Below are 27,488 nucleotides of genomic sequence, written 5' to 3'. Positions count from 1 at the left end.
GAACTTCAGGAAGCACTGAAAGATTTGAGGCTGACATTTCAGAGCATCAGCAGGTGGGGTCAGCAAGAGGCCAGACTCCTGCCATAGACCTCAATGGTGCTGCTCTAGAAAAATGTCACTAGCTGTCTCCATCTGCCTATTCTGATGTGCATTTTGGCAAAAAATACCAAGATGAGCATAAATTTGGAAAATGCACATAAATGTATGCTCACAACTGAGTAGGATATCGTCTTATGTGATGTGAAGCATGCATAAACTCTGGTGTAAACACATTTAGTAAGTAAATTCCAGCATGCGCATCAGTAAAGCCCTCTCTCCTCCTCCCGTTAGTGACTCTGGTTTTGACGAGCTGTCACAGGCTGATGGAGGAGGGTCCGGGTTGCCAGGTCAGGGGCATTTTTCCATCCCCTCACGCTGACAGGCCGGCAGGAGGCCGATCTTTGATCCACATGCCTCTCTGTAAATGCTGCAGTCCCAAAGGTCAGCATTTGGTAGTCAAATGACACCGTGAAGAGCTCGTTTAGCCTTTAGGTGCAAATGAACATGACTTTAGCTGAGCAGAATGCAACGTTCTGGATGAGACTCGCACACATATGCAGGAATAACTCAAGCTGCACTGATGTGGAAAAACCAGCCAGCTGTGCGAGAACATTTCTATTAGCCGGTGCGACTCATTATGACTGCTATGAGGTCTGCACATTTAAATGGTAAAACATGCACAGAGAAGTCTTTAGATTCCTGCTGGATGAGACTTTTATTCCAGATTTTTAATGCCAGATTTTAACAGCAATCAAAAAATAATGAAATAATATTGGTGGAAAAGCCTTGACTTATCTTAAAATCCATTTTCATGACGGCAAAATGGATTAAAAAATGATCCCGGGATGTTTTGAGCTTTAATTACGTATTTATTTACATGCACCACATTTAAAAATCAACCAAAACACAAAATCTATACTTATATATGTAAACTAAATCAAATAATTACAATCAAATGCAAGACAGAAGATGATTTTAATCAAGTAATAAAAAGTAATGAAGTAAATTAAAGTAAATTAAAAGGGAAAAAATAAAAATAGAATATATATATCTATATCTATCTATCTATCTATCTATCTATCTATCTATCTCTATATATATATATATATATATATATATATATATATATATATATATATATATATATATATATAAATAATGTAAACTTGGAGTGCTTCACTTCTCCTTAAATCATTACTATTGGAATGTGAAGAGACTTGACAACATGAAGACGATCCTGAAGACCATCACCTACTGCAGCTTTAAGTCTTATTCTGCATGAGTCATTCATTGACCACAGCCAAACTGAATACTCTGCATGAGTCGAGACTATTGAGTTGTCATTTATGCCAAAAATCATTAGTGTATTAAGTAAAGATCATGTTCCATGATGATATTAAGTACATTTCCTAATATAAAGATATCAAAACTCACTTTTTTATAAGTAATGTGCATGGCTAAGAACTTCATTAAAAACACAAATGCTATTTTGGGATTTCCGCCTGGATTTTGCCTACCCACATTTAAAAGTTTCCCAAATCCACATGCAGAGGTGTAAATGCAAAAATCTGGTGTCATTTTAAAGAAAACCCTTTGAATTTTCATAAAACACTGTTGAAAGTGTTTAAAACACCTGTATATGTCGTCTGTGTTATAATAAACAGCTAATAAAAGAGGCGCTTTCTGTATTTTTTTTATAAACTCAGATTTAAAAGTGGACCCTTTAGGTTCTGTGTGCTCTAGCTTGCTGTAATTAATGTTGGTGGTTCCTGCACATGTCTGTAATCATAGGAAGATGTCTCCACCATAATCTATGCAGAAGTTATTGTGTTCCAACTGATGAGAGGTGCTGCACAAGCCACAGGGACCGACCATCGTCTTCATATTTCACTATTCTTTTGTTTGATCAAACATAATTCACTGTGTTTGGACCACGTCAGACATATAAAAGGATTACTGATGCACATCACCTCAAAAACAGAGGAGAAATGGCCCTGAAGTGCTCAGCGTAAGGTAAGAGATGACAGCTGTCTGAGCTATCTGGAGCTGCTTATTGATCAGAAATGTATTGCACCATGGAAACACGGCGATTCATTCGACAACTGTTTGATATGAGAATATAATTCAGTATAAAGAACGCTAGAACCGTATGAGCACCGGCAAGAGCTTTCATTTGAGCTAGAACTTGTACATGTGTCATATATGAACCAATGTTCAACACCCAGCTCAGGTATCCAAAGTACTGTGTGTTTAAGTGTGAATAACTGTTGTACAGTAGAATAAAAACCAAAGTGATGCAGATGTGCATAAAATATAGCTTCTACACTTTCAAACGAAATCACTTAAGGGGGTCTGGTGCAATGCTGGCCCTTTAAATCTTAAAGCGCAAGTCGATGACGTCACGGTACCAGAGTTTGTGAGGTTAAACAACTTTAAAGGTGATTTTCATAATATTTAGACTGATTTAACTCTTAGATTGCAGGTTTTAACGCAACTAAACGCCTCTCAAACAAATACTGTTCAGTCCTAACACTTATCCATTAACAGAAAGCTTATGTGTTCAACTAAAGCAGACGTCTCTAACATCTCCGCAGCTCCTCCTGCAGAGCACGCAGGCTTGTGTGTTATTCCTGACAGCCGTGACCCTCTCTTTCAGACTTTCCTCTGGGTTATTTTCTGCATTTGTCAAACGGAGAGCTCAGTAAAGCGAGACGGATGCAGAAACACAAGCATCTGATGCGGTGTGAAGCAGCAGGATTTCAGTGTGTTAGTGAACAGTTGCACTGCAGCTAATGGAAGCGGTGGGCGAAGGTGAACGTTGTGTATTTTGACCTTCCTGGATATTTTCAGCGCTTCTGCATTATCGCAACCAAAGGAAACGTGTCCGGGTCTTCAAATAACACACATCAGCCATATAGCAGAGCGAGAGGTGCTCGAGTTTCAACACACAGCACTGTTATTCTGAACGCTCAGGTTCACTTGACTAGAAATACCCGCTCAAAAACAACTCAACTTTAAAGAAGTAGTCTGCAGTAAAAGATTCACTGATTTGAATGATCAGTTCAGAGTGAGTCTGCAGTAAAATATTCACTGATTCAAATGATCTGGTTAAAGTGAGTCTGCAGTAAAAAGATTCACTGATTCAAATGATCTGTTCAGAGTGAATCTGCAGTAAAAGATTCACTGATTCAAATGATCAGTTCAGAGTGAGTCTACAGTAAAAGATGCACTGATTTGAATGATCAGTTCAGAGTGAGTCTACAGTAAAAGATGCACTAATTTGAATGATCTGGTTAAAGTGAGTCTGCAGTAAAAGATTCACTGATTCAAATGATCTGGTTAAAGTGAGTCTGCAGTAAATGATTCACTGATTCAAATGATCTGTTCAGAGTGAGTCTGCAGTAAAAGATTCACTGATTCAAATGATCTGATTAGTGAATCATTTACTTGAGAGTCACTCTGAGCAGATCATTTGAATGGGTGAATCTTTTATTGGAGACTCACTCAGAACTGATCATCTGAATCAGTGATTCATTTACTGGAGTCACTATAATTCAGATGATATGTTCAGAGTGAGTCTCTAATAAAAGATTCACCAATTCAAAGATCTGTTCAGAATGAGTCTCCAGTAAATGATTCACAGATTCAAAAGATCTGTTCAGAATGAGTCTCAAGTACAAGATTCACTGATTCAAATGATCTGTTCAGAGCCAGTGTCCAGTAAAAGATTCATAGATTCAAATGATCATTTCAGAGTGAGTCTCTAATAAAAGATTCACTGATTCAAATGATCAGTTCAGAGTGAGTCTCCAGTAAAAGATTCACTGATTCAAATGATCCGTTCAGAGTGAGTCTCTAATAAAAGATTCACTGATTCAAATGATCATTTCAGAGTGAGTCTCTAATAAAAGATTCACTGATTCAAATGATCAGTTCAGAGTGAGTCTCCAGTAAAAGATTCACTGATTCATACGATCTGTTCAGAGTGAGTCTCCAGTAAAAGACTCACTGATTCGAATATATCTGTTTTCAATCATAAAAATTACATTAATATTAAAAACAAATTAAGATCTTCTTGCACTTGGACTCAAGCAACATTGAAAAGCAGGAGTTTCTACTTCTACTGGACTACTATTAGTGTATCTGTACTTCCACACCACTACAAACAACACAACTGAAAAGCTGAGAGTTGAGCTGTATCAGGTGGAGCAAACAAACTGCTGTCTGGATTGATTTAGTTTGCAGAACAAACGCATGGAAACAGCTGAAGGCGAGAGCCACATCTGAACTGTCTGGGAGGAAAAACAGCCCGTTTCTGGGTAAAAAAGCAAACAGCACACTTTCTGTCCATCTCCTGCACCGGCTTCAGCCAAACTGGAATTAGTGTCCGTGGAGGAAAAGCAAAGCAAATATAAGCGTGTTCTCCCCAGTGTGCACTTCTCCAGATGGGGAACAAACACTAAACAGCCTTGATTATCTAGACATGCGCAAAACACCATGAGGGATTTATGGGGAAAGCAGGAATTAAACATTCCAGCAGGATGACAGACATCAGTCAGATGAGCATCTCCAGTGTGTGAAGATTGTAGATGTGAGCTAATCTGAAATGTAGCCTATTGTAAATGTTCCTAGAGGGCGAGACTTAACATTTTCGCCAGATGTCTCCAAATATAAAGGGATTATTCTCAAAAGTGTTTTCATTATTCATTCATCCTCAAGTGTCCCAAACCTTAATGGGTTTCTTTATTCTGTTAAGTAAATGATGACGATATTTTTGCATGAATTACACCTTTAATCAAATAAAAATGAGTGAAAATACATTATTATTTATTGGACATTTTATTATTATGGTATTTTTTAATGTTACTTCAGATGATGAATATTTTTAATAGGTTTTTTTAGTTTGATCATGTATAATACTCATAATTCTTGTACTTAAAAATGAAAATTAGCTGATCCTTAATGTTGAAATATTATTTTATTTTGGTTAATGATGATTTGATTATAAAAATACACATTTCACATGCACAAAATGACTTTTGTAAATAATGTTATGCAATATATATATATATATATATATATATATATATATATATATATAAATATTTACAAATAAAAAATCTAAAATTTAGATATGCACGTCTAATATTGTTCAACCTTTAGAAATAATTCAAAAGGTTATTAGTGTCTGATGATGTGCAGTTGTTTCTGTGAGGGTTGGTTTAGGGTTATTATTAACCTGAGAGAAAAGCAATGGAAGTCTATGTAATTTCCTCAGTAAGATAGTGAAACAAACCTGTGTGTGTGTGTGTGTGTGTGTGTGTGTGTGTGTGTGTGTGTGTGTGTGTGTGTGTGTGTGTGTGTGCGTGTGTGTGTGTGTGTGTGTGTATCTGAGAATTCACCTAGGTTTACAGGAGTAGGCAAACTAATTTAATTGATAGAGTTTGATGAGATATGAGAAGAAAACATTGAACTGGATTAACTAAACTGGCTGTAGTGTATGTGTGTGTGTGTGTGTGTGTGTGTGTGTCTGTGTGTGTGTGTGTGTGTGTGTGTGTGTGTGTGTTTGTGTGTGTGTGTGTGTGTGTGTGTGTGTGTGAGAATGAGTGTTTCCCAGTATACGGTTGCAGCTGGAAGGGCATTTAATAAACCATAAAACTACTTTTGTAAATAATGTTATGCAATATATTAAAAAACCAAGCTATATTTAGATGCAGGAGTCTAATATTGTTCAACCATTACAAATAATTTGTTTGTTATGGTGTGTGTGTGTGTGTGTGTACAGGTTTAACTATAATTATAAGGTCTTAACTGTCCTCACTTTTATAGTGAGATCAAAACAAGTCACTAGTGTTTGATATTTCACTGCTCCACGCTGATTAAAAGTGCTAAATCAAACAGATAAGTATCTGATGATGTGCAGTTGTTTCTGTGAGGGTTGGTTTAGGGTTAAGGTTAGGGCTAAGGTTAGGCCATAGACACTATCAATAACCTGAGAGAAAAGCAATGGAAGTCTATATAATGTCCTCACTAAGATAGTGAAACAAACCTGTGTGTGTGTGTGTGTGTGTGTGTGTGCGTGTGTGTGTGTGCGTGTGTGTGTGTGTGTGTGTGTGTGTGTGTGTGTGTGTGTGTGTATCTGAGAATTCACCTAGGTTTACAGGAGTAGGCAAACTAATTTAATTGACAGAGTTTGATAGAGTTTTGATAGAGTTTGACGAGATATGAGAAGAAAACATTGAACTGGATGTGTGTGTGAATGAGTGTGTATGGGTGTTTCCCAGCATTATTAAATGCTGAAAGGGCATTTAATAAACCATAAAACTATTGTTGTAAATAATGTTATGAAATATACTAAAAAACCAAGCTATATTTAGATACAAGTGTCTAATAATGTTCAACCTTTAGAAATAATTTGTTAGTCTATTTAATGTCCTCACTAAGATAGTGAAACAAATATGTGTGTGTATCTGAGAATGCATTTAGGTGTACACGAGTAAGAAAGCTAACTGGATTGATAGAATATGATGAGATATGAGAAGAAAACATGAGGAAAAATAAGAAAGAGAAGAACAACAAAATGTTTCATCATGAATGTACCATCACTGTAACATCCTTCAAAAACACAAGCTTCTGAGCTGTAAATGTTGTCTGTTAAGCTATAACATGTATTCTTGTTTTGTTTTTTGAGTTTTAACCCTTGTGCACGGTTCAAATTACCAATGTTCCCTCTACTCAACAGGAAAAATCAGCAACAATCAAGAATGCATGATTATATGCTGTCATGGCTTTGAAATCAATAAATGTGATTATAAAGGAAGTCAATGGGGCAAAAACAGCCCCCAACATAACCAAAGGGGAGTCAATTTGCCCAGAAATTATTGTTAAGATTTTCAAACCATTTTCCCAAAATACATGTCAAAATAAGATTTGTGACCCAAAATCCTTCCATTTGCTGAAACACAGAGAAAGTTGTGGGCAAATTAAGACTCAAAAATCACCTCAGAGTGGATGAAAACGACCCAACAGCACACAAGGGTTAAGATCTACCCGTCCAGGTGGAAAGAAGCAGTTTGTGCATGTCCCTGTCAAAAAAAAGAAACCAAAAAGCCTCTTACCGTCCTCCGTCTCCTGCCAGACGATGCCCTCCAGGTTGACGCTGGTTCCGGGTTCGCAGGGTCCCAGACATTCGGGTTCAGTAGCCAGAGCCACATCTGAGGTGTTGACGGCTACTGAGCGCGTGCGGACCATAATCTGCTCACAGGACGAGGAGATTTCACTGTTTCCAACTGGAGCCAGGAGGTGGAGAGGTGGAGGAGCCGGCGTCGACACCGGAGACTCCATCTGTGGAGAGACACACACTCATTACACACTACACCAAACCGTGATTACGCTCGCTGTGCTTCCATCCAAAGATAAAATAGTGCATGAAAATACTGCACACAATCATCACTTCCTGATAAACCTGCACAGATATCACTGAGAGAAGTGGAGTGTGCTGCACTGTTGGGATTCTCCACTGTGGGGTTTTTTCTCTTCTAATAAATGAGCTGCGCCTCGAAACGAAGAGACGAAGACGAAAACGAAATCGAAACGCAATGAACGCGGTGGCTTTTGGAGGCGTGAGACGAGAGAGCAGACTGATGCTCAAGACAGTTCTGGAGGGAATAATAATAGTAGAATAATACTGAAGCACTGTGGTGACGGACTGATGGAGGACTGAGGCCTTTTACAATCAGCACAACAACATTTCACATCTGACACAATGGAGAGCTGCAGACCAACATTAATGATGCAAAGACCCTCACACACACATTTATATCTGTCAGATTATATGTCTGACGCATTTGTGACGCTTTATATGTCCATATCACAGCAGCAGAGGACAATTAACGGTGTCTGTTGACAAAATTAACACCTCAAGCAACATATTCGTTTGATAAAGCATGTAAAACAAGCTAAGAACATGTTAGCAATGCTTAACCCTCTACCGCACGGTGTTACCATACGGCAACATGATACTTATGTTCATTTCCCTGCCACTGTTTCTTTAAGACCAACATTGAATTTTGTTTGTTGGAAAGAAAAGACCTTAATTTAGCCAATGATGTGCTTTGGTTAAGTCACATGACATGCGGTGCTTTTCTGTGGCGTGATTTCTGACAGACTGGCGTTTATTGTGAGTAGCTGCTGAACGCAAATGTAAACGCCAATAAAAACAAAGGATCAAATGATGTCAGATCCACAAAAACATCTAAAACATCACCTCCAGTAAGTTTTCACCTCAAAAAAGTTATGGCAAAACTGCAATAGTGGAATGTGCAATATTGCAATGGGTTAGCTAGCAAGGTCAGCTGTACAATACAACAATAACAACATGAATTCTAGTAATATAATGTTGATTAGTTGTGTGTTAACGCCATTTGCATTTTGGATATAATCTAGTTTTAATGGCAATACAGCTTTTGAATAGATATGAATACAGAGATCAGTGTATTAGCGAGCACCACCATGTTCTATGGTAAGTGGAAGAAGAAAAGGACAGAACTGGCTCTTCCTGCAGATGACAGTGATGATGAGATGGGTTTTTATTGATCATGAGAATGCTGCAGACAGGATATTTGATAGAGACAGTTCAGGTAAGTTAGCTCAGAGGCAGATAAGACAGGTGTAGAGTAGTATATAGTATAACATATAAACATTGTTAGCTAGTAGCTACATTATTCTGATGCATCTGGATATATCAGACTTGTTATTTATTTGTTATAATATTTACTGGAGAAAATACTTATTTTACTGTATGTTGTGTACATGATAATACAATATTATATGTGTTTTCAATAATATTCAGCAACTAAATTATTAATTATAAGGAAAGTTTTAAATTTGAAATATCTAAGTTCATCAATTTCTGATCCACTGTTGGATGTTGTTGCTATATGGCAATATATCATAAAGCACCTTAAAAAAAAGAAATTCTCTCAAATTTTTTTACAGCACTTCAAGTTAATCCATTCTAAGAAAAGAAAACGAGTACATATTTTTTATAGATTTATCATAATGCGTGTGGTAGAGGGTTAAGATTAGGGTTGGGCGATGTTGATCAATTTGCCATTGTGCGATGTCTAATGTGAAACATCGCGATTGACGATGACATCGTCGTCGTAGGCGGGGGTGTTGTTGTTAAATATCAATTAATTCATAACAAATTAATTAATTGTAGCCTACCGGTTTCACTACCTGACCCGCATGGTCTTTGCTTTATCCATAGCCAAACCATAAATAAATAAAGTTACACACAAATCAGCACCTGCCAATCACTTTTTTTCCTTGGGACTCTGGCATGAATAGGCAGAGTGATCCGTGTCCTTATAATGTTTTTTCCCCACAGCTGCTGGAGGAGATGAGAGTTCATTTGGAGTTCACTGTCATTTGTATTGTGATTGATGATAACCTGATTTTATTATAATTATGAGGAAATAACAACAAGTAAAGATGCTAGGGCTGAACCGTTTTGGTCACATATGCACCCGTAATTTTATCTATGCGACCTAAAAATATATTTGGAAGCACTTGAGTGCATAAATTGTTGTCGTGCGACCTGTTTTCACTGCACAATCCTCCCCGCATGCGCGGATTTAGGAGACATTTCTGCAGAATGCCTCTTTGCAACTAAAAAATGCCAAACGCAGCGCTCAGGAACAGATTAGAACAGTTGTTATTTGAACTTGCTGAAGTAAAAAAAGTTCAGCAATGCTTGCCCCGCCTTCGCGCTCTTCTTATTGGCTCACTGCTCTAGAACTGAACGCGGATGGATTGGTTAATATCAGCTGTCAATCACTCAGTCAATGCCTTCTGCCTTCAGATGACAAGAGAGCTGCAACCGTGAAAATGTGAAGCGCTGAAGATAAGAATGAAAACAACACTGACAGATTTTGTTTTAGAAACCACCTAAAGTTACTAATAATGGCACATCTGATTAGTGATCATGTGCTGAATGTTAATCCACCATTTACACTTTTCCAAGAGTGGATAAAAGACTTCCAGTGGCTTCAAGTGCACTATGAAAATAACTAAAGCCAATTACTGGAAAGTCTGTGGGATGGAGTTTGGTAACAGTGTTCGCCACATCTACACATCTTAAACGTGAGAGGTACTGTATAATCCTTCATTTAATCCTCACCATGCTGTCAGCTGTGCAAGCACCAGCTATATGTAACATTTAACACCATTATTGCTATTAAGCTGACATGCAAATAATAAGTTATATATCAATATAAATGTGGAGCGGGGCGATGGATCGCGATGCCGGCTTAACATCGTGAAGTTTATCAGCCCAACCCTAGTTAAGATACATAAAAAAACCTAAACACTACTAAACATGCATGCAATGTGATCAAAACGCTGGCGATACTAACACAGCAACAGCCTAGAATACCAAACGGCTAACAATGCCCTTCCAGAACACATTAGCATTACTATCACCTGTTCCCCATCTGCTTTGCATGACCTTGACGTCTTCAATTCCAAGCTTTTAAAGCCGTTACTTCACACTGCCGCAAACCCAACACCATCAAAGTTCACGTTTCTTAATCTGCTTCTCAAGCCAACATCAGCCCTGTTCCTCTTATCTGGTTGATCTCGTGACTCATTGCTCGTTCACCAAAGGCGAGCAGAAAAGGGTTGTAATTGATGTCTGAAACACCAAGGTCAAGAGTGTGAACTGGTGAACCAATGCAATGCAGGATACTCTACAACGGCCAAATACAAACGCATGCATTAGGGCTGCATAATATATCGTGTTAGCATCAAAAGGGCAATGTGTGAATCCGCAAGTCACATGGCAGTACATGCAATGTGGAGTCAGGATTATACTTGACTAGACACAACAGTTCAGAACACATGAAGAGTCTTTTTTTATTGAAGGAAAAAATGTGTTCATACAATACAACAAACATTACAGTTTCCTTCTTTCTGTTTTTTTTTTTAACCCAAGTCCCACTCCAAGAACTGAACTTCCAAATGCAGCTTAACACAATAATTAGAGTCAAATGCAGCAATTAAAGTTATGCGTGTTGTGATATAACAGTCATGATGGAAGAAAGAAAAAAAATATATGTATATGTATATATATGTATATGTATGTATATATATATATATGTATGTGTATATATATATATATATATATATATGTATGTATATATACCGTACAAAAGCAATCAATTTGTGCTGGGCAATAAATGAATACTGTGGTGAACCCTGCAGTTATAGTGTGCATCTCTAACTGCTAGTAAAACCCTTAAACATTAACACAACGCTCCTAAACAAACTCAGAAACCCTAGACTGTGTGTAGAGCGTCTGCAATGTCCTTCCCTTCTCTGCAAGCGCTCTCTCTGAAGTTAGTCTTCAATCTAAAAACTGACTAGAGCTCAGTGTTTGTGAGGGACCTGTGGAGTCACACAGTTCAGCTCCAGCTCCTGCTCACAGCAGATCCGTCTGCCCAGAAAACACTTCCACAATCCGCCACATCTGATTGGCCGACCAGTGCTTTTTCCATCGGTTTGAACGGCCTCCATTGGCTGAACTTGACCGTCGGTGGTAAGAAAGCAACACGCGGTTTCAGACGGGATTACTGAGGATTAGACAGAGGGTGTCGCATTCAAACACCTGTCATTCGCTTGAGTTCAGTAAATGCTGTTTACAGACACACACACACACACATCTACACCTGAGGTTGACTGAAAGGTCATGTGATGCTTAACTAATAGATCAAGCTTTTCATTAAAACAGTATAGATGAAAACATCAACAAACCTTCTGAAATCCAATACAAAGGGCAACAACAAGACAATACAATTCAGCTATCTATCTGTTCGTCCGTCCGTCCATCAATCCATCCACTTATCTGTCTGTCTGTCTGTCCATCTATCGATCCATCCATCCATGTATCCATCAATCTTTCCATCTATCTATCCATCTATCTATCCATCTATCCATCTATCCATCTCTCTATCTCTCTATCTCTCTTTCTGTCTGTCTGTCTGTCTGTCTGTCTATCTAACTAACTATCTATCTATCTAACCATCCAACCATCCATCCAACCAACCATCCATCCATCCATCCAATCAACCATCCATCCATCCGTCCATCCATCCATCCATCCATCCATCCATCCATCCATCCAACCATCCATCCATCCATCCATCCATCCATCCATCCATCCGTCCATCCAACCAACCATCTGTCCATCCAACTAACCAACCAACCAACCATCCAACCAACCAACCAACCAACCAACCATCCATCCAACCAACCAACCGTCCGTCCGTCCGTCCGTCCGTCCGTCCGTCCGTCCGTCCGTCCGTCCGTCCGTCCGTCCGTCCGTCCGTCCGTCCATCCATCCAACCGTCCGTCCGTCCGTCCGTCCGTCCGTCCATCCAACCAACCAACCAACCATCCATCCATCCAAACAACCAACCATCCATCCAACCCAAAAACCAACCAACCAACCAACTAATTTATCTATCTATTTATCTATCTACTAGGGGTGTAATGGATCACGGTTTATTTGTGATTCGTAAAGATCAAAACCCCACGGTTCAGAACACACGTTACCCGCGGATTAATACATATTTTTATTGTTAGATTAATCATAAATTTGTAACAATCACAGAGAGATCACCTCTCGCGTCATTCAAATCACATGTATGAAAGCATTTAGGCTTTACTATAAAATATATGATGATGGAAGTTGTGGTGGGTTATTGGGGATGTGGTGGCACAATTAATCATTAAAAGATCGGAATCTGAACACCCACGCAACATAAATGATAAACGATGGTGATTTGCATATGCTTAATAATCCTTCAAATCGCTGCATTCAAATCTGAAAATGCAGAAATCAAGAATGAGATTGAGTCTTTAGTCTTTTGAGTTAGTAATGAAGTTACAAACAGTTAAATAACACAGCAGTAGTGCGATAACAGGCTATAGTTTAGATAAAACCACTGATGTTCACGGTAAAGATTAAAATCACCATCGTATGCATTTAACGATGCTCAGAATTGAAAGTTGGAGGCAGTAATTACAATATTTTTTACATTTTACATATTATTACAACCAGCCATCAAAAATATGCCACTGATAATTCTTCAAAAATGATCATCTAGCAATGAAACGAAGTTTAATGAGTGAATTACGGAATCATTTCCTGAAAATGAGACTTAAATAAATATAGGTTATACAAATAACTACATTTAGCGTCATCAATAACAGTAGTAGTAACAGTGAATTTTTCACAATACTGAATATTTTACTATTTATTTTTCTTCATTTCATTTTTTTTAATGAAATTACAGCTTCTAAGTTCTGTTTGTTGAAACCAAAAGAGTCTTGCAGTCCTGTTTTTGTAAGAAATGAAAAGCAAATGACATATGTCTCCCCCCCTTTTTGGTGGATCCGAAAAACGGTTCGATCCGTGACAATAAAAACAATAATGTGATCCGAACCGTGAGATTTGTGAACCGTTACACCACTACTATCTTTATATAAAATAAAACGCTTATTATCACTATTCAACAACACCTATTCATGTCTCAGGACAATTTAGCTGAACTGTTTTGATCCACTTTAAATATTGACTGCTGTATAAGAATATAAATATGAGCGAATGCATTATGATGTGTCAAAATATCATCAGTGTTTCATCTGAAATTGGATGTTTAATGTGTTAATATTTAATCACCTTTATTTATTTGCCACTGGGTCATCGCACTGGACAGAACGTACACATTTTATTTGTATAAAATTATTATGATGATTAGAAAAACATTTCAAGTGCCACAAGATCACAACAACATAATTAAATGGTCAGTGCATGAGAAATGCATAAGCAGTTGGATATTTCCTTTAACAATGCTAAAAAGCAGCATTTTTAAACATTTATATTTAAATAATGTTAGGTAACTGCACTTTTTATTTACATTTAGTCATTTAGCAGACGCTTTTATCCAAAGCGACTTACAAATGAGGACAAGGAAGCAATTTACACAACTATAAGAGCAACAGTGAACAAGTGCTATAGACAAGTTTCAGGTGTGTAAAGTCTAAGAAGCAAAGCATTAGTAATGTAAGGTTTTTTGAGAGAGAGTACAGTTAATGGTATAGCCAGAGAGGCAGTTACAGATTAGGAAGGAAAGTGGAGACTAAACAGTTGAGTTTTTAGTGGTTTCTTGAAGACAGCAAGTGACTCTGCTGTTCTGATGTAGTTAGGGAGTTCATTCCACCAACTGGGCAGATTGAATGTGAGAGTTCGGGAAAGTGATTTCTTCCCTCTTTGGGATGGAAACACGAGGCGACGTTCATTCACAGAACGCAAGTTTCTGGAGGGCACATATATCTGCAGAAGTGAGAGCAGATAAGAAGGAGCAAAGCCAGAGGTCGCTTTGTAAGCAAACATCAGAGCTTTGAATTTGATGCGAGCAGCAACTGGCAGCCAGTGCAAACGGATGAGTAGCGGAGTGACATGTGCTCTTTTGGGTTCATCAAAGACCACTCGTGCTGCTGCGTTCTGAAGCAGCTGAAGAGGTTTGATAGAGTTAGCCCGGCTAGTAGAGAGTTGCAATAGTCCAGTTTGGAGAGGACAAGAGCTTGAACAATGAGTTGAGCTGTATGTTCAGATAGGAAGGGTCGGACCTTTCTGATGTTATAGAGTGCGAATCTGCAAGATCGAGCAGTTCTAGAAATGTGGTCAGAGAAGTTCAGTTGGTCATCAATCGTTACTCCAAGGCTTTTTACCATTTTGGATGCAGTAATAGTTGCCCCATCCATCCTACTTAAAAATAAAAATGTCACGCATTATTTAATATTCAATATCATTAAATACAGCTGAATAAATATTTGAATATAAAATGAAAAAATTCATTTATTACAGCTGTAAAAATCAGTTTCAATTTCATAAACACACATCTACTACTACACTAAATGATAAAGGAAAATCATTTCAGATACTTTGACAAATATTAGACACTAGACTGGCATTTATTATGCCGCATATGCATAGAAATTCACTTTTGTAAATATAAATTGATCCAGAAATCATCATGCATAATTTAATATCATTCAATACAGTTAAATAAAAATAGTTTTAAATGCTTTAAAATGTTTGAAATAAAAAAACACCCTCTAAAACCCAACATTCATTTATTACAGCTATAAACAAAATGAAATTAAATATAAACGTGTCAATTTCATAAACACACATCTACTACTACACTAAATGACAAAGGAAAATCATTTCACCCATACTTTATTTTGACAAATATTAGAGACTAGACAAGCATTTAGTACGCCTTTACGCATATAAATTCACTTTTGTAAATTTAATCTGATGCACAAATCAAAACGGGACATCTTAGAGCCATGTTTACATCAGTGCATCATTAAGAACAGTTTGTCTTTGGTTAGGAATGCAGCTACACACACACACACACACACACACACACACACACACACACACACACATACCGATGTCCAAGCAATACATCAATATATAATTGCGTCACGGCTGTATGTGCACGGACAGACCACCAAACGCTAGCCATACGCAAGATCTGCTAAACCCAAACAGCCTCTCGAGTCGCTCAGTGTGAGGCGGAACGACTGGAGGAAAGAAGAAAAAGAAAGAGAGGGGTCTGGAAAGGAGAGCTACATGAATAGTGAAGCTCAGAGGGAGAGACTTCAACACAAACAGCGCTGGTTTCCTGGCTCTCGTTCCCGTTTGTGGTCGACAGCACGCCATTAGCGGCTCTGAGCTCGTTTTCTTTTCCTTTGCCTCCAAGTTTGGTGTAAACTCTCCCTGCTTCCAGTCCTGCACTGCGGTTAACACCAGATCGAGTTTTTCAAACAACCCACACAGCAGGCCAAAAAATAAACCCTTTCCTCCATTCTACAAGCAGTCGTTCTTCTGAAACGATCCCTTAAATCATCACTAGCTGGGTTTAGTTAACTACTATTGTGTCAAATTAAATATAACACTTGATTTATTTGACGTGGTACACATTTGCTTGCAAACACAGGTTGCCGGCAGCTAGCTCTGCAACTATCACATGGTCGTCTACTGAAGCTAAGCAGGGCTGCGCCCGGTCAGTACCTAGATGGGAGACCACATGGGGAAAGCTGTTAGTGAGACCAGCAGGGGGCGCTCAACCTGTGGATTGTGTAGGTCCTAACACCCCAGTATATTGATCCAGAAGAGTGCTATTTAAATGTAAGGAATAATTATTATTTATCTAAATGTAACCAATGATATTGGGTCATAATATAATTAGCCCCGCCCCCCAGTAGATGTTATTCTGCTATTGGCTGAATCGACTCAGAGCTGAACACAGAGATGAAAATGACAACAGCCAATTAAAGTGAGAATATCTGTACAGGTTTACAGTGTTTTAGGGTGCTTTCACATCTAGACGTATTTGGGAACCTGTCTCGTTTGGCCAGCGTTGGGCAATTGGCTACTCTACTTAAAATGTAGCCTAACTACACTAAAAGATACACCTTGGAAAATGTAGCAAGCTAAGCTAAACGCTACATGGTAAAAGTAGCTTAGCTTCATCTAAGCTATTTCTACAATTCTCATTTTTAAATCGAAGCAACTTAAATCCAAGTCAATCAGATCTTAGTGATCAATAAAACTGTCAATGAAACATATGAGGCAGAATAATTCAGTTACTTACAGGAAATAATACGCTGTACTAAACAGAAAGAAATTATAGTATATAACAGCTAAAACAACAAATCCAATAAAACCAGGTGATACACATTTAAATACTACAGTCATTTATAGTAAAGGGAAATATTTTGGAATAAGCATTATAGTATGCATATATATACTAAAGTATTTTTATTTTTTGAGCACAGCATCAGAAATTAAGTTATGGCATCGTCACGTAGTTCTCAAGGTATGGTCACGAGGAGTCCTGCTTCAGAATAACTCCTCTCCCTCAGTCATTTTTCCATCAAGCAAGTTTCACCAGAGGTGGCAGTGATGCACCAAAAACTTTGTCGAGCACCGTAAAACACGAAGAAGAAGAAATCATCATTCTCGCCATCATATGGATTTACCTTCATCGGCTAGACACCGGCCTCACAGCTCCACTTGTTGATCCGCGATCGGTAAGTGTAGCTTGTGTGGACGCTACTGCGCTACTTGACTAATAAAATAGCTTCACTACTGAAAAGCTGTTGGATTTATGAAGTAGCGACGCTACCACTACACTACTGAGAAATGTAGTTAAGCTAGTAGCGTCACTACTTGTAGCGATGCTACTGCACAACACTGCATTGGGCATATATGTGAATCCAGCAAAGCGCTCAGATCTGCACCAAATCAATCGGCCAGAGATCGCCTGAATGAGGTGGTCTCGGCTCGACTGAAGCGAACTCTGGAGTGGATCAATTGTAGTGAGAAAGCAAAACAATCCAACAAACTAACGAACCATATCACAGTGTGTTGTGGTTGTGTAATAGCCACATATACGACTGTATGAAGAGAGAATTATGAGCAGGGTGGGAATGTGCACTTCATGTCGAATACAGAACTGAAAGCATTGCTGGAATATTACAGAGAGCTGTTTATACGCTGACAGAAGTTCCCACCTGATCACTTTTCCATATTTTAATCCTCTAATATTTTGTGTCAGGCCTATTGTTGTGTTCATTTCTGCACTGACACCTCGACAGAAAGATCAACATTGATCTGCAGTCTCGCTCCATCTGTTATTTCTCTCTGTAATGCAGAATTCTAGCCAATGTTATTTTAAATAGATTAATTCAATAGATGGAGTTTTACAAAAGCTTGACAACTGAAATGAGGCTCTGGATGAGAATGTCTGACCTCTCTGATTTATATTTGGTGATGATGCCCACGGGGTGTCAAAATAAAGTGCACATTTCCGCTAATGTCTTATTGCTCGTCATCATAAACTAAAATAAGGATGTGACACGTAATTTGGTAATTTGTTGTAATTATAGTAGCAATAAATTTAGCAATACAAACAAATTAACTGTTAATAATTATTATAAAAAAAAAATATACGGTATTTTTCATCTTTTGAACGGTGATAGTATAATATCATGGTATTACTTTCAATAGCAAAATAAAAAACATCTCAAGGAAGAACGGACAAAAGAAAGTCTCACTTCTATCACTCTTTAAAAGTTTTGGTTTGGGTCATTGTAAATGCTCAGTCTCGTTATGAGCTGATCTTCATTTCTCTGTGTTGGTGGAATAAAGCAGGCGAGTCAGCCGCACCAATTTATGAGCAGACAGAGCAGGATTCTCGCGATGACCACCAGCGCAATTCCGATCTCTTTGTTATGAGCTGTAGTTTCAGTGTAAACTTAGTAAAGGTGAGTTTCTTTGGCGATGATGTGTACAGTGTTAGACTTTATATTTAGCGGACATTTGCGCTGAACACGCAGTGAATGCAACGCATCAAGATTCAGGCACCTTCTCCGAAAACACTCGATTGATCTCAGCTGGCGGATCAACATTTACCTCATGTTATGATCGCTGTCATCTGCGCCATTATTATTATTATAACTTTAGGTGAGGTTTGCAAAACTGTGCACTTTTCACTCTTCAGCCGTTTGCATTTCCTGCAGTAACAAAATCTCCCTGTTATCTGACAGCGGGAAGCGTTGAGTGACTGACAGCTAATATGAACCAATACAGCAGCAGGGTAGAGCGATTCAGCAAGTTTTTAGAGAAAATCAAATCAGGTTGCACTACAACCATTATATTCAGTCGCACAAATGCTCCCAAATATATTATGAGGGCGCTTAGATTACATTTCGGGCGCTCATGTGACCAAAATGGTTGCAATTTCGAGCCCTGTAGTATAAGGACATGTATTCAGACCACAACTGAACGTTTGAAGAAAATTGAATGCCTTATTATTTAGAATTAGCTATTATTGATGTAAATGCAGCTGTTCAAGGCGCATAATTGATTTATTACGGTATTGACGGTATTAGAAAATCCATGTCGTGGCGCAATGTCACACCGGTGATGACTATGACACCGGTGTACCGCCCACCCCTAATATATATATATATATATATAGCTAAATATAGTAGTTTATAATCAGTTAAGATAATCAGTTTATAACTACATTATATATTGTTTAAATGATTAACTATAGTAATTAATTTTAATGTGAGAATAATGTTTGCTTTTGTATTTTACAACAAAGCCAAGTATGATAATATTAAGATCCTAAATTAGTTTATTACACTTAATCCTACAATTAGACGGTCTATTATGTTTTCTTTGTGTATGTGGACACGTGAATAAAGTCGTAAGTGTTTAACCTTTTATTTTTATTTACATAATTTGAGTTCAGAAACTGCAGAGATGTTCAAAAGATCGTTACGATATAATAATAATGACTGAAATGGGAAACTATATTTGTGAAATTCAATAGGTGGCGATAACGCTTCTAACGAGTTAGTTACCATATATGGTTTGCCTAGATCGAGTGTGCTAGATTGTGTGTGCCTGAAACGTGTGTGGTTCTGCGGGTCTGCAGCTGGATATATCTCGCTGGAAGGCCATCCGCTGTGTAAAACATATGCTGGAATAGTTGGCGGTTCATTCCGCTGTGGCGACCCCTGATATATAAGGGACTAAGCTGAAGGAAAATGAATGAATGAATGCCCCTAAGTTGTCTGATTTTGATTGTAATGCAATAGTGCGCATGTTTTGGAAAGCTGCCAATAAACCTGACCTCAATTGAATCATCTCTAAAGTAGATTATAATCTGGGCTGACCACAGGCTTTAATCCCCAACTACAAGTGTGTGAAATGCACACCTGAACAGGAAAGAAACCCGATCTGGATCTGGGCGAGAGTGACACTCGAGAGGACGCGTGTAAAGTCAACGGAGATGGACTGGGATCCCGAACGGCTCTGGAAAACATCAAACCAGCGCCTGGATAACATTTCAGCTGTGCAAACCATCTGAGGGAGGACCACCGACTGAAGAAGTCTGGGAAGGACAGAAATCTGCCCCAGCGGTGTCAGAGATTCAGGATCTGGCAGAGGAGAGACGCTCCTGCAGACACACACGCTGAACTGACGGCTTGGGAAACTGATATTGTTTCAGAATCAACATCGCAATGACTATTAGCATATACAGCAGCCCTGAGTGAGAAGCAGCCGTCTGTCCATTAGCCATTAGAGTGTTTGAGCTGCTGAAGATAATGTCAGCATAGACTAAGAGGATTATAGATGTGGAGCTTTAGATGAAGTAGGAGCGACATAGACTGACCAGCACTGACAACACTGGTGCTGTTTTACATCTGTCACTATGCTGACCAACAGGCATCTGTAGCTCCGCCTTCTTCTGAAAAGAGCACAATCTCATTTGCATTTAAAGCGACAGTCACCAAAACACCACAATTAGGATCAAAGCCTGAAAGGGTCGTTTCAGAGAGGTAGAGAACATTATCTGTGGGGTTTTCTCAGCTCAAACTGAAACACACACACTCTAGAGACAGCGAGACGCATTATACATGTTGTATAAAGGGGCAGAATGGGTCTCCTTTAATGTTATCACTGACTGCTGGATCTGAGAAAGGTTTCACATCTGTTGAACGAGTGTCACACATTTTGTTCAGCACAGTAAACACACACACACACACACTCACACGATGGAAATAACAGATGCTCAGAGTAACGTCTAGCCACAACAGAATGACCATAGAGGTGTGTGTGATGCAAGTTAATATAGGCAATAATACATCTGTATATGGAATAAAAATCTTTTTACCTGCAATAAATGTAGAACATATATTAATATTTTACTAAAGCTATTTAATAGTACTTATTTGCTTATTTTTCTAATAACTTATTAATGATTTCCCACATTAAATACTGTAGTAATTTATAATAAGCAATATATTGTTTTTAAACCATAAAGAACTGGTAATTTGTTGTAATTATAGTAGCAATAAATTTAGCAATACAAACAAATTAACTGTTAATAATTATAATAATAATAAAAAAAAATATATATATATATATAGCTAAATATAGTAGTCTAGTAGTAGTTTATAATAATAATAGTAGTTTATAATCAGTTAAGATAATCAGTTTATAACTATATTATATATAGTATGTGTGTGTGTGTGATGACTAGGTCTACACAGAATCTGTGCGCGCAGATTTCCACCGATTTTCAGCCCATCATTAATTCTGTTTATTTACTTGAGTAAATGTGTGTAAATCTATATTTATTCAGTTTTTATATTAATTACAGTAATATTATTGACTAATATGAAAATATTTATCTGATTTATGTACAGTGCAGTTTGTACAGTCATATTTTCTGTCTTTTAGTAGAGATATTATATGAGAGACTTGCTTTGTTTACTAAATAAAGTGAATCTAATTGGATTTGCATTTTAAACATTAAATATAAGTTAAAAACAGATTATTTTTTATTTCATATATTAAGGTTTTAGTTATGATACTCCCAAAATAATTCAGCAGAAATCCACAGATTTTTACCAAAATTCTCTGCAGAAATAGCAAAAAACGTCTGCAGATTCTGTCTGGCCCTACTGATGACTTCAGAACTCTAGCAGGAGAAAAGCAGACGACGGCCTGCCAAGACAAGCTGCTGCACCTTTAAGAGGCGCTGTGGTGGAGAAAGAGGGATATTCCTCTGCTGTGATGATTACAACACACACACGCACACACACACACACACACACACACACACACACACACACACAGCGCTGACATTTTACAGACAGATGGAAAAGGCAAACACAACTACATAAAAGATGTTATTTATGATACTAAAATAGCAATACGATACAAGAGAGATCAGTTAAACATATTTACATCTACAGAAACTGCAATTATCTAAAATAGAAAACCATTGTAGCAAACACTAAACACAAACGTGTGTGTGTATATATATATATACATACACACACGAACACTCACTGGCCACTTTATTAGGTACACCTGTCCAACTGCTTGTTAACGCAAATTTCTAATCTGCCAATCACATTGCAGCAACTTAACGCATTTAGGCATGTAGACATTTAGGCATGTAGACATTTAGGTATGTGCCACTCCTGACAGCTCAGAACAGGAAACTGAGGCTACAATTCACACAGGCTCACCAAAACTGGACAATAGAAGATTGGAGAAACGTTGCCTGGTCTGATGAGTCTCCATTTCTGCTGACACATTTGCATGCTCAGGTCAGAATTTGGCCTCAACAACATGAAAGCATGGATCCATCCTGCCTTGTATCAGCGGTTCAGACTGGTGGTGATGTAATGGTGTGGGGGAGATTTTCTTGGCACACTTTGGGTCCATTAGTACCAACTGAGCATCAACACCACAGCCTACCTGAGTATTGTTCTGACCATGTCCATCCCTTTATGAGCACAGTGTCTCCATCTTCTGATGGCTACTTCCAGCAGGATAACGCACCATGTTATAAAGCGTGAATCATCTCAGACTGGTTTCTTGAACATCACAATGAGTTCACTGTACTCAAATGGCCTCCACAGTCACCAGAGCTCAATCCAATAGAGCACCTTTGGGATGTGGTGGAACGGGAGATTGGCATCATGGATGTGCAGCCGACAAATCTGCAGCAACTGTGTGATGCTATCATGACAATATGGAGCAAAATCTCTGAGGAATATTTCCAGTAGCTTGTTGAATCTCTGCCATGAAGGATTAAAGCAGATCTGAAGGCAAAAGGGGTCCAACCTAGTACTAGTATGGTGTACCTAATAAAGTGGCCGGTGATTGTGTATATATATATATATATATGTACGTACGTATGTACGTATGTATGTATGTATGTATGTATGTATGTATGTATGTATGTATGTATGCATGTATGCATATATTTGATAAAGCTTTAAATAATTATAAAACTTTTAAATAAAAATATTACTCTAATATGTTTAAATTAAAATTATAGCTTAGAATTTGGCATTACTAACATTATAATGTAGCGTATATGAAATAAATAGCATTTATTTTTATTAAAACATATATATTTTTAGTTTTAAAGCATTTAATGTGGCTTTAAATTAATAATAAATAATAAATAAATTATTTAAATAATTTAAACATTTTATGTTTTAATTAAATATTCAATTCAGAAAGCATTAGATAAAGATGAAAATGAAATGACTTAAAAATACAAGAATGACCACGCGCAACAAAACAGATAAATTCCCACCCTAAAAAACTACATTAAAAATATGGTATACATTTTTAGACCATTTATGCACATAAAACTCAAACGACACCACAAGAATTACACAACATGAAACAGGAAAAAAGCAAGGAAACCCCATGAGGTTAAGCCAATCATCAATCAGCACGTGTCGACACACTTCAGCAAATGTCACGTTTAGATGTTCTTCACTCTCTTCACTTTCAGCTTCTGGTGGCTAATCTGAGCTGTGTAAACAACAGAGCGCGGCGCGTTCAGAAAAGCTGGAGTGTGTTGAGAAAGAAAGAGGTGTTTGGAGACTTTAAACATCCTCCTGTCAGAATCGCTGCAGAAAAACTCCCATTCCAGCGCATGGGAAAACAGCGTCTGCTAGCCAATCAAAGGCTGGAAAACAAACGGAGAAAGAGAGCCTCGTTTTTCAGCGCTCAAACCCAAACATGTTCACACTGCCAGCCAAAACACGCAATGTTGATTCTCCGAGGCCTGTTTTCCTTAAACGTACAATGAGAAGGGGTCACCCTGAGACCCTGAGCTGTGTTGAAAAGAAAATAAAGTCCAATAATAGGTATGGCTGGTGATGGAGGAGATGCACACAGTTTTCTGAAATAAAACGTATTGAAGGGGAGCTATTATGTACAAGACAATAAGAGGTTCCACAAACTGTTATGAATTTACTTTTGTGCCTGAAGCTATTTGATTACATGTAGTTGATTGATGGATTATTATTATTATTATTATATTTTTAAATATTTTATTTATTATTCTTTCATATCATTTTCAGTTCTTGTACTTGATGTTAAGTGTTGGTGTTTATTAAGTGTGTCATTCTTTGTTATATGAAGCGCCACCATGTCCGAATGAATTGCCCCAAGGAGATTACTAAACCTTTAAACTAAACTAGACTAAGACGTATAATGCGTCTCTGCTGTCTCTAGAGTGTGTGTGTTTCAGTTTGAGCTGAGAAAAACCACACAGATAATGTCCTCTACCTCTCTGAAACGATCCGTTTTGGTGACTGTTGCTTTAAATGCAAATGAGATTGTGCTTTTTTTTTTAGAAGAAGGCGGAGCTACAGATGCCTGTGTGTCAGCATAGTGGCAGATTCAAAAACAAGACTAACGTCCTATGCTAATGAGAGGAAATATTTTACTATTTTGTTTTTTGATCTGTTTTTGTGTGTGAAATTATTACTGTAGCACTTTGGGTTTAAGAAAAGCCCATTATAAATAAAATGTATGTAAAACCCAATAAAAAGGGCGTCCAATTCAGTACACCATGACCAGACTGGTCAAATCCAAAAGTAGGTAACTTACTAAAAAGCCAATAATGAGTATAATTAGACACTTTGTAGGTAAATCCACCACTATATACACTTAATACACTTTGTTTGGAACACTCACCGGCCACTGTATTAGGTACACCTCACTAGTACCAGGTTGGACCCCTTTTGCCTTCAGAACTGCTTTAATCCTTCATGTCAGAGATTCAACAAGCTACTGGAAATATTCCTCAGAGATTTTGCTGCATATTGACATGATAGCATCACACAGTTGCTGCAGATTTGTCGGCTGCACATCCATGATGCCAATCTCCCGTTCCACCACATCCCAAAGGTGCTCTATTGGATTGAGCTCTGGTGACTGTGGAGGCCATTTGAGTACAGTGAACTCATTGTCATGTTCAAGAAACCAGTCTGAGATGATTCACGCTTTATGACATGGTGCGTTATCCTGCTGGAAGTAGCCATCAGAAGATGGAGACACTGTGCTCATAAAGGGATGGACATGGTCAGAACAATACTCAGGTAGGCTGTGGTGTTGATGCTCAATTGGTACTAATGGACCCAAAGTGTGCCAAGAAAATCTCCCCCACACCATTACACCACCACCACCAGCCTGAATCGCTGATACAAGGCAGGATGGATGCTTTGATGCACTTGACAGCAAATCCTGACCCTATTCGTGCATTGACTTAACATGTACATCACGCACGCTTGGCACTTCATCCGCATCTGGAGTGAACGCACCATTAAAAGCTATTAGTCATCAGTTAATTAAAGTTATTAGTATCTAATAAAGTCATGGTAACTAATGACCTTAACTTCTCTGGAAGTGAATGTAATGCAATAATCTGCACCTTTCGTAAAGCTGCATTGAAACAATAATAATTGTGAAAAGTATTATCCAGATAAACCTGAACAGAGTTGTTCATTCACTTCACCATGATGTGTTCCTCCAATAGGAAAGGATATCTCTAGTGTTTACACAGGCTTGTGCAGCGCTAATATCTTTAAGGTCATATAGAAATGGGGCTCTAACTGCCCGGGCCTGTGATTAGAGACTGAAAATCGGATTGATGGAAACCCTAAACTGTCTGTAATTTGCCTTGACGTGGGCTCTGGAGCTGCTCTTCTGACCACATTTAAAGCTCTAAATTGGTACGTTTAGAGATGTCAACCATTGGCCTGACCGCCGGGGCTGATGGGAATCAGAGCGTTTATACAGCCATGCCATCTGCAAGTGACCGAGACCAGATTCATCAAGAGACTGCCTAAAGATGTTTAACAAAGCATGCATGAAGACTGGAGAGAGTTATGGATTTATTGCCAGATCAGATTCTCTGGCTATTTCACAGCAAAACCAATCAAATTTACAACATTTTATAAACATCACCTTTCTTTAATAATAAATAATGATAATAATACATTAAGACATCAACAGCGATCAATCATACACCATATAAAAATCTAAAACAGGGGTCCGTTCTTTATACCTCGCTTAAATGCTCTAAGATGATTTGGCAGATCCTGGATCTGTTAATCTTAATAACTGAGCTCTGGATAATTTAGTTCTTCAAACAAGTTCGTGAATCAGATTAAAATGTCTGGATAAACTGATCTGAGATCACTGCCTGTGTTGTGAAAGACTGATCTATCAATCCTCGAAATCACGATCAGCAATGCAATGATTGGCTGACGGCACAGCAGCGTAATGACATCATCTGATTAATATTCAATTCTCCATGTGAGCTAAATTATATAAAATTCATAGCAAACAGTTTGGTAAATATGATACGCAATTTCATGTGTCAAGAGTATTTAGCGATTTATTTAGTTTTACAGTTAGAGCGGATTTTTTTTATTTAAGTAGCCATACGCTGTATTATTGTAGCCGGTTTCTTAATCGGTCTAAAGAATAACTGGATGTTTACAAAAGCATTCTGATATTGGTAAAGGCAACTTTTGTGAAGCATCAAATCACCGCCATATTAGCTGTCAAAGCATGTGCATGACTGAATAATTGTATTGCTTTTAAAAAACGTCACATATTGCGCATGTCTATTACACACACAAATTGTACTAAAGCGATCTAAAAAGTTCATATCAATAAATTCTCTCTTTGAACCATCAGGTGGCAGTCTTTGTTCTTTTATTTCGTAGTGCAGATTACATAAGTTTTATTATTATATATTTTTTAACTTATATACATATATACACATATATACACATACACATACATACACACACACACATATATATATATATATAAATATAAATATATATATAAATATAAATATATATATATATATATATATATATATATACACATATACATACATACACACACACATATATATATATATATATATATATATATATATATATATATATATACACATACATATACATATATACAAACACATATACATATATACACACACACACTTATATATATATATATATCCCTACTGAAAAAAAACACCCTAAACCAGCCTAGGCTGGTTGGCTGGTTTTAGCTGGTCAACCAGACTGGTTTTAGAGGGGTTTTCCAGGTCTTTGCTGGTCAGGCTGGGAGATGACCAGCTAAAACCAGCTTGACCAGCCTATAGCCAGGCTGGAAGCCTTGCCAAAACCAGCTATGTCCAGCTTAAACCAGGCTGGTCAAGCTGGTTTTAGCTGGTCATTTTCCAGCCTGACCAGCTAAGACCTGGAAGTGGCCAAAACCCCTCTAAAACCAGCCTGGTGAACCAGCTAAAACCAGCCAACCAGCTAAGGCTGGTTTAGGCAGTTTTTTTTCAGTAGGGATGTACATGTATGTATATATATATATATAGTTTAAAATATATATATTTACTATTTTCCCAAGTGTATATAACTACTGTAAGAAAATATCA

At 37.8% G+C, this 27,488-nt stretch overlaps 1 protein-coding gene across 2 annotated transcripts in view; it reads right to left on the bottom strand.

Annotated features, from left to right (window-relative positions):
* The window catches only part of znf609a (zinc finger protein 609a), a 194,214-nt gene that overhangs the window by 29,490 nt on the left and 137,236 nt on the right, over positions 1-27,488 (bottom strand). For both annotated transcript variants that reach the window (XM_056452234.1, XM_056452235.1), the window contains one exon: positions 7,158-7,383. In XM_056452234.1, the coding sequence (XP_056308209.1) occupies positions 7,158-7,383 (226 nt within the window). The remainder of the gene's footprint in view (positions 1-7,157; positions 7,384-27,488) is intronic.

This window comes from Danio aesculapii, chromosome 25, assembly GCF_903798145.1.
Source record: "Danio aesculapii chromosome 25, fDanAes4.1, whole genome shotgun sequence".
In the NCBI taxonomy this organism is placed as follows: domain Eukaryota; kingdom Metazoa; phylum Chordata; class Actinopteri; order Cypriniformes; family Danionidae; genus Danio; species Danio aesculapii.
Note: the sequence above shows the minus strand (reverse complement) of the source record. Positions and strands in the feature narration are given on the sequence as shown.